This window comes from Euprymna scolopes, chromosome 7 (genome assembly GCF_053919585.1).
Source record: "Euprymna scolopes isolate OS-2025 chromosome 7, ASM5391958v1, whole genome shotgun sequence".
NCBI lineage: Eukaryota > Metazoa > Mollusca > Cephalopoda > Sepiida > Sepiolidae > Euprymna > Euprymna scolopes.
The window spans coordinates 103,051,471-103,068,819 of NC_136488.1; the positions used below are offsets into that span (position 1 = coordinate 103,051,471).

A 17,349-nucleotide genomic window follows, 5' to 3' on the forward strand; every position below is an offset into this window, starting at 1 on the left:
GCTAATTTAATTTTTTTGTTATTAGATGTTAAGATTCTTTGTGCTAAATTAGGCATTGTTGAATAAGAAATCCGGATTGAATTTTTATTGAAAATAGAACTATATCTGTGTGGGTATTTAAAAGAGTTTTGTACAATATTGAAGAATTCCTTAGGTATATAAGTTTTGACATTTAGGCTAAATGGAGGATTAAACCAAATATTTTTCTTTCTCCTGACGCGACTATGTGGGTTAGAGGCATTGCGATTAGTATTTTGGTTTGGATTATAAATGTAGACTGGTTCATTGTGATTGATAGCGGCAGATCTTGTTATTTGAACTGGTTTCTTACGAGTCATATTGTGTGTGATTACAGATTTAAGGCGGCCTGAAGGAGGAGCATAATTGTTGTATTTAATATTTTCCTTGTATCCTGAGTTCCATAAAGCATTATTGAAGAAAGTAGCATTTTGATTAAAAGTTTTTTATCAGCAGAAAGAGCAGAAATTCTTATATACATATATGTATATATATATATATATATATATATATATATATATATATATATATATATATATATATATATATATACGTCAGTTATTGAAGGCCCGTGTGTACTGCCAAGTACGTCCGTTGTGTCAATAACTGACAATCTCTTTAAAAATCCGTAATTTGCTGCGACCTTAAGCAGAAACTCATTTTCAATTCTGAGTCGTGCTCACTCCACATTCCTTCTAAAGATTTTGGAGACTATTCACGTTCTGTTGAGGTTTTCTCTCTGGAAACGGAGAGAGTGTCTCTTAGATTTACGAGTGATTAACCGCTAGGATCATAACGCTGCTTTATTTTAATCACTACTATGTTGTCGTTTTTTTCTTTTTTCCCCGTGAACAGAATGCAACGTAACTTTATTTTAATAATGTGCATATTTTTTTATTTTTCCTTTTTGATCATAAATCCCTCGATACAGCCTAATTACTTAGGACCTGTATTCAGCCATGGCTGGCGGAATAGAAAGCATCCGATCCTAATAAATTCAATAAAGAGTTCCGTTGGAAATTCCGTGCAGATTCCCAAGTTCGACTGAAAGATTCCCTAGTTCGGCAAGATACACCTGAAGAACATTCGAGGTTACATCGGCCGAAACATTGTGAAAATAACACTCCAGATGAGAACAGTAGCCCGAAAATCCAAATATAAATAATATTATCTTAAATTTTGGACGCCCATAACAAAGAGATTAATGTACTAGATAGAAAAATTAGAGAAAAGGGACAAAGAGATGATGAAAGTAAAATTGAATAAACTATAGTATTTATTTTATTTTTTTTACACAGTGATCACCACTTATAAAGGCCCGGAAGCCACTCAGGGATAAGGGTTATTGCAAGTACATTACGTTAGTGTGGAGATTTGATGAAGTGTTTACTTAAGGGGGCGGTTCATTAGGAATTTGTTAACGTTGGACTTGAACACATCCAAGTTGTAGTCCGCTGGGAAGCAGGCAGACGGAACAGAGTTCCACAGGCGTGCAGTTCAAAGAAAGAAGCTTTGTTCATGGAATCCGCGTTTTGATTTAGGCACAGATATAGAGTGGGGGAAATTTTTCACAGTGGATTCAGCTAGACGGGTGTTTTTCGTGAAAGATTGGCGAGGGCGGACCAGAGATTGGAGTTCAGACGAGCACCTGCCATGGAAATAACGATAAAACAAGGATAGGCTCGCAACGTCTCTTCTGTGCGAGCCTATCCTTGTTTTATCGTTTATGGATTTATGGATTCATCAAATTCAAACAGTTTGATGGATAAATAAATATTATAATTTATTCAATTTTCATCACCTATTCTTCCTTTTTTTATATTCACGCACATATGTGTGTGTATGTTTGCGTGTGTGTGTGTGCGTGTGTGTTTGTGTGTTCGTGTGTAATTGCAGAAATTCTTTGTTCGAGTATATTATTTTAAGCGTAAAATCAATCAAAGTTTATTGAATGTCAACTCTAAAAGATAAAACCTGTATCCACATGCAATTGACTTTGCGACCAATAAAAAGAATTTGAAATTGCACTTAGATGAATAAAGGCGGGAATCCTAGCATGATAAACCGGTGTGTGCGTGCGTGCCATTTCAGGTGCAACTTCAACAACTGACCAAAAGGGAAGGCGTGCCACAGAGAACTATATTCGAGGACGGAGGGATAATGACAGAAGGTTGGAGCCACACAGAGCAGACCAAGAGAAAAACAAAAGACGCAGTATCAAAGAAATCGTCAATCAATAATGCTGGTCATATTTCTTGAGCGTTCTCCGCCCGGATACCCTGTGAGGCGTCTCCTCTGTAAGATCTGACTGAGTTATTGCCTGCCCACAGACGTGATCTCCTGTCACAAGTAATGTCTGTTTATGGATGCCGTGCACAAGGTGCTGCTCCCAAGTATACACAAAGCAATGAACAAAACTAATCTGTATCTACACCTGTAAGCGTATTGGACAGCTTGACATTCCTGTATTACTAAACAATGAAGTCGGTCTGAAAGGGGCGGACGATTTAATTTGGGATTCGAATCTCTTCTATGTTTTACAAAGGCGCTCTTCGAAGATTTATGTCCTGAAGAGGAAGGCTTTGTTACAAAGTGTGTTATCACTTAGCTATCGTGTATTTTGAAATGCAAATTTAACTTAGTGACTGTTTTAAGTTCGCTTTGAATGAATTTCAATGGAAAAGTTTCAGTGTTTGTGTGTGTGTGTGTGTATGTGTATATATATGTGTGCGTGTGTGTGTGTGCGCGCACACGCGTGTGTGTGTGGCGTTGATGTCCTCACTAACATATCTCGTGTTGTCTTTCCAAAATACTGTTTGTGTTCGTACATGTTATGTGGTATTGGGAAAGCATGTCAACTAAAACATAAAATCTCACTTCATTTAAGAAAACAAAGTTCGCAGTCGATTGAAACGTACATATATGTTCAGTCTGTTGCCTTGCAAGACGCCAGTAAAACAATTATGAAATAACAAAGGAGTTACTAAAAGAGGCATCATTAAATCGAGTATATAGTACACATTCGTCTATAACAGATTACACGAACACGAAGTATATAAATACATATTATTATAAATCCGTAATTATTTCCCCTGATGGCAACGTCAAACACAAGGTTGGGTTTTAATGTGATGAAATTAAGCTCCTCCAAAAATAGACACTTTGAACTAAGACGCCTGAGTTTACACGAATTTCTCTTTCTCTGCAAACAGAGCTGATACTACACTGATCTTCGCCCAAAGTTCAAAAAATCTATTAATACACAAGATAAGATCTTCTTACAGCGCGTCCGTGCAATTCAATGGATTCTTTTTTACAAATGTATCAGTGATAACCCGACGTAGGATAGGGGTTAGAAGTAACTCTAACCCGTCGATGTACGAATACAGTCTGGATGTGTAGGCGCAAGTTATGAAAACGCAATTAAAATTGAAGTGTCACAGACAGACGGTAGATATACGAAACAGATTGTTGAGATCTGTGCTTCCATCTAATCACGTTTTCTTATCATTGATTTTATCGAAGCTGTAATCTCGCCGCTGCAAATAGTATGTTAAACGAAAATGCTATTTTAAATATAACTGACATCTCGATATACCAATTCATCGTGATTTTTTAGATTTAGGAATGCATCTACATTTTACTAATATAAAACTAGTTTCATCAACCCCGCGTTGTTCGGGAGGAATAGTATTGTTGGTAGCGGACTTAAAAAAAAAAAACATCAAAATATAGTTATGTTTATTTTTAAATATATATTTTGAATGTTATTTTGTTTTTTCTTTGTTTTATTTATTTATTTCTATAAATAGTTGTTTAATCGTAAACACATATTCATAAAAGTTATGTATATACGAGAAACTCCCAGACACACAAAATCTTAAATAATAGTTTTATTAATATGGATGACCTCGTCCCCATCTATATTTGTTTATGTATATAAAAAATATCTATCAAAATGATTGAATTGAGCATCAAATAATAATGATGTGACATGCCATTAAAAAACTGACTGACATATTATTCAACAAGTATAAAGCAACTCAGATTCAACTTTTTTTTATAGCAAAAATATTTTATCAATTTCCTTTTGCTTTTAAGAATCAGCCGTTTCTGTTTCCAAAAGTTTAGATTGTAATAATGTCAGCGTTCGAAATGTCCTTGTTTCTTCTTACACACTATTATTTATAAAAAAATGTATTACATTTCGTTTATAGAAAAATATCTAATAATTAAGTTTTAACTTTGACGTTATAAACTCTCATATTCAAATATATTTTTTGGAGAAAAGCATAAAAGAGATGTTATTTTGATAATTGCTACTGTCATGGCTCTTCTTTTTTAGTGGTCTGGGAAATTTCCATTCAAATTGATACGTTTAACAACGCATAATCTATAAGTATAATTATAGCATAAAACAGTTATACGTAGCAGGTGCAGTTTTAAATAAGAAATATAGACTTCATAAGAAGTCGGCATTATTATTTTTTAATGAAATTTGATATTAAACAAAAATTATTAGAAACAAAAGATTTAAATGTCAAAACGTTAATCCTCGTTGGAGAAAATATTATTAAATACGGCGGGAGAGAAAGAGAGTGAAAGGGGTTGAAGAGGGAGAGAGAAATAATTTTGTTTTTGTAAAATTATAAAATCTGGAATATGTTCAATATTTTTCAAAGATTATTGTCTAACGAAAGAAAAATGTATACAATCAGATTTTTTAATAAAATGTCAAATTTTAAAAATTCTCGTTCTCTATTAATTTTGAAAATGATTTTCTAATTGTGCAAGAAGTAAAATAAAACTTAAGTTTTTAAAACAGAAACAATATGTTAAAAACTTTTTAAAGTACGTTTATTTTAACTCTATAATTCTATAAAAATACGCAATTGAAAAATACACATCGTATAGCAAAACTCCTCATGGTATAGTAAAAAATTTATATCCTCTTCGAAAACTCTATATCATATAGTAAAACTACGTTCCCCAAAATAGTCTACATTCTATGGTTAGAATATACATTTTATAGGACTAATCCACATCTTACAGAAATAATACACATCTAATAGTAAAAATGAATGAACGAAATAAAAAATGAAAGACGACATTTTAAAACTATGTCACAAAATGTCTAAAGGAAAGAACCGACCTTGAAAAAAAGCATCTGATTCCAGATGAACAAAAGACGAACTTAAAAAAGCAGGGGATTTTTTGTTGCTCTTTTTGAATCAAGATGCCAGCTCATTCACAAGATTACGCAATGGATTTGCCACAGAAGGTAACACGGAAGAAATCGCCAAATAAAGTGAAACCATTTACTGAAGACACTGCACAAAAACGAGCACTTCAGCTTCAAAAAACGGTAAGTAAAAAAGCTTCATTTTTGGTTTTCTGTGTCTATTTAGCGACACATCAAGACTTTGGAGGGTTTTTAATGCACTAAAACACTGCCTATTAAAAACGATTGTATTGTTCACTATATACAAGTTCTTGTTAAACTATTCTTTTTTCTGTTTGTTTCTCAACAAATATTTTATATATTTCGGACGTTTTATGAAATGTTAACTTATACAAAAGTATTCTCATAAGTTTTAAGTTTTTCGGGCGTTTACTTGCTTCCAAATATCTCTTAAATTTCTTCATACAGAGATAAGTCAAGTTATATTGTATTTATAATTTTTGTACAGAAGTACCATCGTTACGAGTTTTTTCTACTTCTCTCCTTCTCTCTCCAATAAGATTTGAAAGTTATTTTTGTTATGGCATTATTGAAGCATATTTATTTAAGGAAAACGCCCTTGAAAAATTATTTTTACAAATTACGGGAAGTAACTATGTTTTTGAGAGTATACTCTCTTGTTTTCAAAGATAGTTGCCGGCCAAAAAAAAAAAATTGGAGCCGAACAAATAACACTTTGAAAGAAAAAAAGTGAATGAAAATTCTCTGTACATAAACTGTTATACTGACGAGGAAGACAAACTGACGAATCAAAATGAAATATAGATTATTTTTAATTTTGAAAATATTGATGAGGAAAAGAGAGCATCCGACAATATATATATATATATATATATATATATATATATATATATATATTATATAGTTCATTGAATTAATAATGAACGTTTCAATAAAAATTTGCATAATTCTCAAATGCTTGTAACTTTATTTATTTAAAGCCAATCTTCTTTGAGATATAAAGGTTGAAGTAGAATAATTGTCAGTAAAAAAATGAAAAATATTAGCTAAAGATTTAAAATTATTAAAATTAATAATATTAGATTTTAAGATGACATGTGGTAATCAATAGAAAAGTGGCCCCGGAATAATGTATTCCACGAACAGGAAACCTTGTAGAGAAGTCATAATCATGGAAATTATATCTGACGTTAGGCATGCAGAGATAAAGTAACGCTTTATTCTGTTGTGGTTGGTACACAAGTTCTTGCTGTGAATGTCTTATATAAAACCAGATATTGGAGCTCAGATGAGCACCTCATATCGTAATTCTGATAGAGACTATAGTAACATCTTTGTTAAAAGAGGTGAAAGAGACAGATTCTTTAGATGTATCTAGTCGAACCGAGGCACATGGATACATAACGCAACGGATAAAGGTGTTAAATAAACTCGGTTCTATACAGCAGTGTTTTGGAGATTGAAAGTGAAATCTCTACTACAAGCGACGCTAACTAAAAGTAAAATAAAATTACTTAAGATTCGAACCAGTAATGGCTGATGAAATAAAACAATCTACGAGGGTTAAACAAATGGATCCCTTCGGAATTCCACGTAGATTCCCGGGTCCGACATAAAGCTTCCGGAGTTTAACAAGATGCATTTGAAGATGGTCAGAGGTTATATTGTCTGAAGCGATGAGAAAATAACATCCAAGGTTTAAATAATTAAGAAAACGACTCTATTTATAATGACTCTCATGAACATTTACAGGATAAAGTATTTCAATATATATACACTCGCATATATATGATGCGAATAATGGAAATAGTATTCCGACAAAATAGAAAAATAAAAAGGAACAAACCGAGTTATGTATTCATTAACGTTTTGTCTTTATTTGGGAGACTTCCTCTGGATATTTATATATATATATATATATATATATATATATATATATCCATATATATATATATATATATATCTATATATATATATATATATATATATATATATATATATATATATATATATAGTGAATAAAAATAACTGTTTTAATTTCTGATAATATATTACTGAAATATAATTCTTACAAGAAATGAATACAAAGTATGCGATTGTGCAGTATAGTTTATATTTTTTAAAAGCAGAGTAAAAAAAAAAATGCTCAACAAATAACTGTAACCAAACACAAGAAAATTACTTTTCTACTTATCTGTCTAATTTTCACAATAGATTTTCAAAAAAGTGTTAGTGAAACTGTAAACCCAAATGCGAGGACGGTTGCCAATTTGATCAGGGTAATGTTTTTATTAGCAGTATCTTTAAGTTGCAATTCGCGACCAAGTCCATTCCATATTGTCAGCTCTGTTAGGAAGCACATGCCCTAGATTGCATGGGATTAGCTAAGTAAAAGTAAGGATAACAACTGCACATGTAGTACACCTTGCAGTAAGTAAACATATGTGGAAATTATACACGTAAGTAGAACAGTTAAGTTTATTGCGTTTGATAACAGCTATAAGTTGTTTATTTGTTTTTTTATGTAATACTTTTTCTGCATAATTGCCAGAAAGTGTATAGCATTGGGTTTTGTTAGGATTTTAATGCGTGCCAGCATTCGCTACTAGCGTAACCATATCAATTGATTCCACTATGAACTGATATTTTAACTAATGAGTCATACTTGAAGACTAAAAGTAAAAATAGGAAGGCAGACTCGTAACTTTTCAAACAGTTTCCTGTTAAATCAGTTGATGCGGTTCCCATGCATTTTGAGAAACCAGTATAGGTATACATTTAAATAAAACCGCACTTTATACATTTTCTCACCGTATTCTTTTTGTAAGAATTTTTTAAATAAACTACAAGCATTTCATAATAAAGTTTATTTTCCAATCAACCTCTTTACTATCGAATCGACTTCATTTTAATTCATTAAAGCTATCAAATTTCTTGAACATGTAAAAAGTAAAGAAAAATATGCACAATTCTGATGGTATTTTTTATCGAATTAGTAGAGTTTGGAATTCTCTCTCTGTTACTTGTTTCCCCAATGGCATAAGGCCTGCAGAAATTTAAATATAGTATGAATAGGTCTGTATTTTCTCAACTCCTTACTTATGTTAACGAGCATCTCTCCCCTCCTCTCTGGCTTTCTTACTCTTTCTGTTTTCTCTCTCTGTGTCTCTATAAGAGAATAGAGAGAGGGAGAGAGAGAGAGAGAGAGAGAGAGAGAGAGAGAGGTGAGTAAACGTGGAGGTAGACACGTTTACCAGAACCAAAGGTCAGCTGACCAAATTACGTATGTGTGACGTGGTTGGCTAGATCTGGGAGATTTGATTTGAGCTTTGAAGAAGACGGACGTTCTTCAGTGGTCTCCCCCTGGGGAGGGGGGAGACGAACGCTGACGTGTGTGAAGAAGAACTAACACAAGCCGATTTCACTTCCACTTCTGCAGAACCTCTGGGGAAAGTGAAATAAAAAACTATAAAACCATTTCATCGTCTTGGAGTGATAAATCTTCGTCAAACAGGTATCAAGTCTCCCTCCAGGATGAGAAATTGCCAGATGGTTCCACAGCGAGAAACAGAGGTAGGTTCAGAAATTACATGTCACACACACGATTCCCTTTATGATAATCAAACACACAACCATTTATATTAGAGACAATCACACGGAATCTTTTCTTATGTTATATAGAAAACGTAAAATGTGCCCCTAAATGAAGAACTCTATATAACATATTCAAATGTAACGAAAAAATCAATTTGGTCCCCCTCAATGAATTCAAAATGGCGCCCCAGGATGATAACCCTAGTGAGAACTAGATGATAACGAATATATAACACTTAGACTACTACGGCAGGCATGACTCCTGATTCAGATAAATGTCTTACGTCTCAATATCAATATACTTTGCCATGAGCATGAGTAAGCAAAAAACAGTTGTTGATATGATTCAAGAAAAATGGGTAAAAAAATACCTGTTGGATCATCCACTTAACTGTCTATTCGCAGTTCTATGAGTTCCATTTAATAAAAGCGTGAGTTTGAAATGCCTGTTAAATATAATTTAATAAAAGACAAAATTATAAATTAGTCTTTCTCTGCTCGCTAATCCTCCCCTCATTTTCTCTCTTTTTCTCTACGACTGCTGATTAAGTAACATTACTACACCTGACGACATTTCATTTTGTTTATTACGGATTATTCCAATCTATAAGTTGCTTATCTTCATTTTTTTACGTGGAACACGCATATTCTCTATAAAGCAGCGATAATTAACAGAAGTTTATCTTTTTAGTGTCATAAATAAAAAAAAAACTATTTTACTTGTCTTCTTACGAAGGCAGAGTTAGACACAATTCCAGTTTTAAAACTCAGCTCACCACAAAGCGTCATCTCTAGATTAAAACTAAAATAAAAATTGCAGAAGACAAAACGGTGAAGTGTAGTACAAGAACAAGTACCATCTTTTGACCCTAGCCAAAGTTTTATTGTATTTTCTTGTATATAATTTAAAATAGTCAATATTCTCCCGTTGTCAAGACTTGTCCTAAAGCCAGATTTAATTGTTTAAATTGAGAATCACTTTTCCCCATAATCGTAATGTTAGTCCCAATTTTATATTACGCTACACAACATTCAGGATCGAGAGATTATTAATCCATTTGGGTTTGAGGGCTAAATTGCGTTCTTTCTAAATTAGTACCATTTGCCAAATCTTGTTATACGTTATTTCGTAGTATTTTATTTATCGTCCAATCTTATAACAAGATTAAACACGTTTCTATTGTCAGATTTTGCTAAGAATTCAATACTGTTAATTATTATTCAATCCAAACGCTTTTTTTTTGGGGGGGGGGAATGCGATAAAATTTATTATAAGAAATACAAATTGTTTGATTGTTAAGGATAAAGGCGGGAATCATGTTTATGACGTTTTCACTTTAAACTCTTTGAAATAACTAATATGTTTGCTCAGTTTTGTTTTTTTTACCAGCCGTGTTTCGATTTGTTGTCATTCAGGCAATCTAGGGCATGTGTTGAACTATCAAACACTTCTTTGTCGGAAACGGTTCAATGCTACTAAGACAAAGCGGTTTTCCTTTAACAATTGTTAGAAAACTGTAAAACCTCCGGTTGTCATAGCTAATAGTACCATACTTTAGAGTCTAACATTCAATGTGCGCGGCCTAACATTCACAGGTGACGTGAACTGGAACATAGAAGCTTTTTCTAATGTTGTTGCGAAGAAGGTTATCTCTACAATATTGACAAAGGAGAGAATTTTTATAAAACCTTTCTATTTTTTTCAGTATCATATATTAATTAAAAAGAAAACATCGGATATGAGTCACATTTTTATTGACGTCGGCTTCGCAAAATGTGTCTCATATCCGATATTTTATATTGGCGAGACAGCCAGAAATATAGAAACCCCTTTTTTTAACATTGCACACAAAAATCACACTAACGTACTAATCATACACCGGAACAAATTTATTTATAACTAGCGGGACCAGTGGAAATTCCACAGCGGACTCATTCATATGAAATATTGTTGGAATTCTGTAAATATTCAGTGTAAATGGAGACGCTCTGATATTATTGTAGCTATTTTGTTAAAACTGCAAAAGTATTTATCCAAGCTAATAGGGACGCCCGGCGTAGCCAGATCGTAAAATACGCTTAAACATGGTATTTTAATTCTTGCAGATTTCGTATATATTAATATATAGTTAATGTTCTATCGATTTTTATAAATTATAAAGTTGCGATTTCAAAAAATATATTTATATATATAGTTATATGACGTGGATTCATCAGCTTGAATCGAAACCGAATCCCAAACTTATATATATATATATATATATATATATATATATATATATATATATATATATATATATATATATATATATATATATATATAACTTTAGTTCTGTCAGCTATAATCGAAACCGAAACAAAAACTTATGAAGAATTCGTGATAAAATTATTTATATAAAACATGGATTACTTAGGTGCCATCAGCTAAAATCGAAATCGAAACCAAAACTTATGAGGAATTCTTAGTAAAATTATTTATAAAAAAAAATAGATGACTTAAGTGTCATCAGCTATAAGCGAAACTAAAATCAAAATTATGAACAATTCTTAGTAAAATTATTTATTAAAAAAAAATGACTTGAGTGGCATCAGCTATAATCGAAACCGAAACCCACACTTATGAAAATTTTTTGGTAAAATTATTTATTACAAGAAATGGAAGTGCATAACAATTAAATGGCTCGGATGTAAGCGTGGCACAGAAAATAACATACACGCTATCGTATTAATATATAGATTATGAGCTTACTAACCGCAATTTCCTCAAGACTGAATATTCTCTCCCACGCCATAAATGCATCTGTAGCGTTCTAATAATTCCCTTTTCCTTTAATTATAGCAATGGTAGTAGCTGAAGCAGCAGTAAAAACGTAAAGTACAGTGAGAGAATAACGTAAATAAATATATGGCGTAAATAGGCAAAATAAAAAAGGCTAAAGTAGCAGGAGCAGCAGCGAAAGTAGTAGAAGTAGTAGTAGTAGTAGTAGTAGTAGTAGTAGTAGTAGTAGTAGTAGTAGTAAAAGCAGCAGCACCACCAAAAGCAACGTGAGAAAATGGCAATAATAGACTAACGTAAATAAATAAATGATGTGAATAAAGAAGATAATGAAATGTGTACATTGTTCATTTCTAGCTATTCAATACTTTCTCTAACGGGAAACATACCACGATTGACCCAAAACATGTCACTTGTTTCTATTGAGCTGTATCGAACTTCATTAAATCTGTTATACCCTGGAGTATACTCTATAAAATACAATGGATCTTCTATTAGACTACATATCAATTGGACCATATTGTGGACTCCGTGTTGGACCCTCTAGTAAACTCTATAAATTATTGGACTTTTAATATACTTCATAAAATTAATTAGACACTCTAATAGAATCCATACAAAGTATTAGATCCTCTAATAGAATAGAAAATCTTATTTGACCATCTAGTGAACTCCATAAAGTTGATTCAATATTTAATAGATTACATATAATCTCTTAGGCGCTCTAATATACTTGATGTCTGTTAAAACTTCTAGCGGGTTTTATAACAACGATTAAAGTCTCTATTGGACTTCCTAAAATTAATTTGAGATTTTAAAAGACCCCATAAAATCTAATGAACAATCTAGTGAACTTAATTTACATATTTTTCAAGCCAACTAACCGAAACGGATCACGTGTCTACAAATATGGTTTAAACATTATTTTTTTCCGTCTATTTCAGGTTTACAAAACCACATTGAAGAAGAAAAAAACGCCGATCGGTACAAAACGAAAATTGCTTGGAGGAGTTTGTTTATTCACTTTAATTGCTATAATAGCATCGGCAGCCTTCATTATTTTCTGCGTTTTGGGTAAGCAATTTCACATATAAATCTGTTCACGTCACTTAAAGATATCGCAACCGCATGATCTCTACATATGTACTTGTCTACATCACGTTTTATACTTGTAATCACTGATACAGCTGCTTCACTCTTAAATGCTGACACCTGTTTCGCTATTTACACAATTCTAACACGTTAAAAGCGGAAGTTTATGGTAATCCTAGGAATGCTGGTTCCCTCATTGGACTACGTTTACATTGTTTACATTAGGAAAAAAAAGTTTGTAAAGTTAATTTAATTTTGGTAAATAAACAGACAACATTTAGAAATAGTCTTTCTGTTCGCTCACTCTTTCTCTTCCACTCTCTTTTTATCCGTTCTTTTTACCCCCAGCTATGTGTCAAATAGTATTAATACTATTGGCGATGCCCGCTATTGGTTATAATGGACAATGCACATCTTCCGTTTTATAGTTAGCTGTTATTACTATTAATAAACATACAATAAGAGCGAGTGAATCAGACAGCATATCCGACAATGGTTAAATATAATAGAGAAAACCATGGTGAAAAATGGATCATTTGGTGAGTAAATTGCAAATAACGGCTAATTTTAAAAATTAAAATCCAATTTATTTCTAACATAACTGAATCCACAAACCAACGGAATATTTTAACATGTAAGAGTATGCGTGATTAGAATATGTACGGAAAAAATTTATAGAAACAAACCTTCATTAGCACAATGCTGGTTAAATAATAGGTAAGAAACATGTTTGTCTTTCTGCTTGCATCCACTGGCTTTTTTTAGGCTATTAGGTCTACATGCTTAAACTTTCATAGGGCCTAGTCTCAAACCATATTGCCGTACACATCTATTTTTATATATAAAGAAGCACCGCGAATGCACGATTTTTTTAAAATTTCGATGATAATGAAATTTTAATAAAAGTTCAACTGCATTAAATAAAATTAATTCTGAGAAGTTAAGAACAGTTTCGTTTTGTAAAGACCCTTTCAGCGTTTATCATACACATGCTGTTAAACTCTCTACTGTGCTCTTTCAATAAAAGCTATTTCATTCTGTAGTGGACTCCCTAAACTGTATTTAACGCACCAGTTAACGTCATAATATATATCAGATTCTTTGATGAATCCCATAGAACATATTTGACTCTAGCGGACTCCATAAAATCAACTGGACTTTTTAGAATATTTTGGGTACTCTTGTAGATGCCATGAAATTTAATGGATCCTTTTATAGAGTGTATAAAATCTAGTGGCCTCCATAACTCTATATAAAATATATTTGACCCTATAACTGACTTCATATAATCCATTAGACACTCTATTAAACATAAAATCTATTTACCACTGCCAATCGATTCCATAAAAGCTACTTGATTTTCTATTTATTCCCAGGAAATTTATTTGATTAACTAGTAGACTTTATAATATCTATTTGATTTTCTAATAGACTTCACAAAAATATTGGCTCCACGAGGAAACTCCCTATAATCTCTTGTGACCATCATAAGATGTGATAGACCCTTGAATAGATGCAAAAACTTCAGTGTGGTCTATGACATTAATTAGCTAAAGTGGTAAATTGGATAGATAAAAGCATATTATGAAATATATTGGACTATTAGTGAGATTCATAAAATCAATTGGGGCCTATATTTGTCACTACAAAACATATTGAACCCTCTATTAGAGTCTATCAAATCTATTAGACCATCTAGTATACTATAATCTTTTGGACTCTTTATCTGATTTTATAAATATATTAAAGCTTCTAGTGAATTCCATAAAATGTATTGAATCAGTAATGGATGTATAACATATTATGGAATACATAATCATAAAGGAGTTTCTCGATGCATTTTGTATATAAAAACTAATTTATAGGATACAATATAATGCAGCATTAAAAACTGAAAAAAATAAAGATATAATGGAATGCAGATATATTTTGATTAATACAATATATATATATATATATATATATATATATATATATATAACTACTTCATTTACTCACATAAAATTAATATACGAAAGTATAGATTTATGCGTAAACTTTAAGTATTTACTTCAAAAGTGCTCAATACGTAGGTAGAGCTAGTTAGTAATTTATAAAATATATATGGCGCTAAGCTACACTGAATATTCGGCGTTTCATCCACTATAGGATTCGTCAGGCTTATGCGCGAATTCTGTGGTTGTTTCTCGTATTTATATATGTTGAGGATTTTAGTTAGCCAATCAGCTTTCTAGTATCCACTGCGCCCCTTGAAGTTATCTTACAATTATTGCGAAAATTTAGAGATGATAATTTAAGCACATAATAACAAAATACTAAATAAAAAAATGTAAAAAAAGTAGACATCATGACAAAAATAAAACCAACACTAGCAGAAATAATAATAATAATAATAATAATAATAATAATAATAATAATAATAATAATAATAACAAACCAACCCCGGACAAGAACAACCAGACCATAAATAAAAATAATAATAACGAACAAGATAAATGCAACTGTAGACACCGCACACTTTGCCCAGTTCAAAATAAATGTCTAACAAAAAGCGTAGTTTATCAAGCAACAATATTTGCGAAAGAAAACCCAAATAACAAGAAATATTACGTAGGCATGACTTCCTTAGATTTCAAAACCCGATACTATGACCACAAAAGTACATTCAACAACAAAAATCACCGTATAAAAACAACACTAGCGAATAAATACTGGGAACTCAAAGAAAGCAGACATTCGCCTGTAGTCGAATGGAAAATAATAAGACAAGCTACCACGTGCAGACATTTAGACGACCCATGTAAATTATGCCTTCATGAAAAATTTGCTATCCTGTACTTTAAAGAACCCCAAAATCTATTAAACTGTAGACGAGAAACAGCAAACAACTGTGTTCACAAAATAAAACTTACTCTAGGATAGCGATACAAAATAGCTTTAAAACTAACAAAACAATAGAAAACAAACAAATAAATAAATTAACTAAACATGAATATACATAAACGATCACACATATATGTATATATATATATGTATGCATGTATGTATGTATGTGTGCATGTATGTGTGTACACATATGTATACTTATATAAAAAAGAAGAAAGAAAGGAGGAATATTGTCTGCCTTAAACCACTAACCTAGTTCTAAAACAGATCCTTTGTTCGATAAAATGCATGCCCATTGGCTGATAGTAAGGGGCGTGGTGGATACTAGAAAGCTGATTGGCTAACTAAAATCCTCAACATATATAAAAACGAGAAACAACCAGAGAATTCGCGCATAAGCCTGACGAATCCTATAGTGAATGAAACTCCGAATATTCAGTGTAGCTTAATCGCCATATATATTTTATAAATTACTATATATATATATATATATATATATATATATATATATATATATATACTAGAAAGCTGATTGGCTAACTAAAATCTTAATAGAAGGTGCGTATATAAAAACGATAGACAACCACAAAAGTCGCGCATAAGCCTGAAGAGTCCTAGAGCGGATGAAACGCGGAATATTCAGTGTAACTTAATAGCCATATATATTTTATAAATTACTAACTAGCTCTACCTACGTATTGAGCACTTTTGAAGTAAATACTTAAAGTTTACGCATAAATTTATACTTTCGTATATTAATTCTGTAAGTAAATGAAGTAGTTATATATATATATATATGTATATATATATATATATATATATATATATATATATATATATATATATACATTAAAAAGTTTAACTCGTGTGCAGGTAACCTACATCTAAAATTTCAAGTGTTTAGACCAAAAATTGGCAGAGGAGTTTGGTAGTCTGCAAATCTCCAATCTTTCGTCCCCCCTCGCCAATCTTTCACGAGAAACACCAGTCTGGCTGAAACTACTGTCAATAATTTTCCCCACTCTTTATCTGTGCCTAAATCCAAACGTAGATTCTATGAGCATAGCTTCTTTCTCAGAAGGGCACGATTTTGGAACTCTCTTCCGTTCGCCTTCTTCCCATCTGACTAAAACTTGGATGTCTTCAAATCCAATATAAACAAATTCCTGACAAACCGCCCCCTTAAGAAAGACACTTTATCAAATCTCCAATACTAATGATTACTAGAATACTATCTAATTGATTACTGTCCGCGCAATAACCCTTATCCCTGAGTGGCCTCCGGGCCTTGATAAGTGATGACCCATGTAAAAAAAGGTCAACTCTTTCAACTTTGGCATCTTGGCCACCAAATGTTCGCCCCAAAACTGGTTAAAAAGCTTGCTGCATGTCTGTATACCCTTTATGTAAAATTTCAAATGTTTAGACCAAAAATTGGCTGAATAATTTGCTAGAGACCACAAAGGTTAAATCTTTTGAACTTTTACCCTTTGGCAGCTAAATTTTCTTGCCAAAGCCCGATTTAAAGCTTGCCCCATGTCTACATACACTTTATGTAAAATTTCAAATGTTTAGACCAAAAATTGGTAATTTGATAGAGACCGCAGAGGCCAAGCTTTTTAAATTTTGATTCCCATTTTGATTTCTTAGCATTTATAGTTTTGGGCCCAACTCAAATTATAAAGTTAGATCCATGTCCAAGTAACCTATATCTAAAATTTCATATGTTTTGGCCCAAAATTGACGGAGGAGTTTGGTAGAGTTTTACAAAAGTTCAAAT

General features: G+C 32.0%; 1 protein-coding gene across 1 annotated transcript in view; it reads left to right on the plus strand.

Moving 5' to 3' along the window:
- The first annotated feature begins 5,254 nt into the window (after window positions 1-5,254).
- The window catches only part of LOC145280310 (uncharacterized), a 104,272-nt gene continuing 92,177 nt past the window's right edge, over window positions 5,255-17,349 (plus strand). The window contains exons 1-2 of the mRNA XM_080132080.1: window positions 5,255-5,383; window positions 12,536-12,665. Coding sequence (XP_079988206.1) covers window positions 5,255-5,383; window positions 12,536-12,665 — 259 coding nt within the window. The remainder of the gene's footprint in view (window positions 5,384-12,535; window positions 12,666-17,349) is intronic.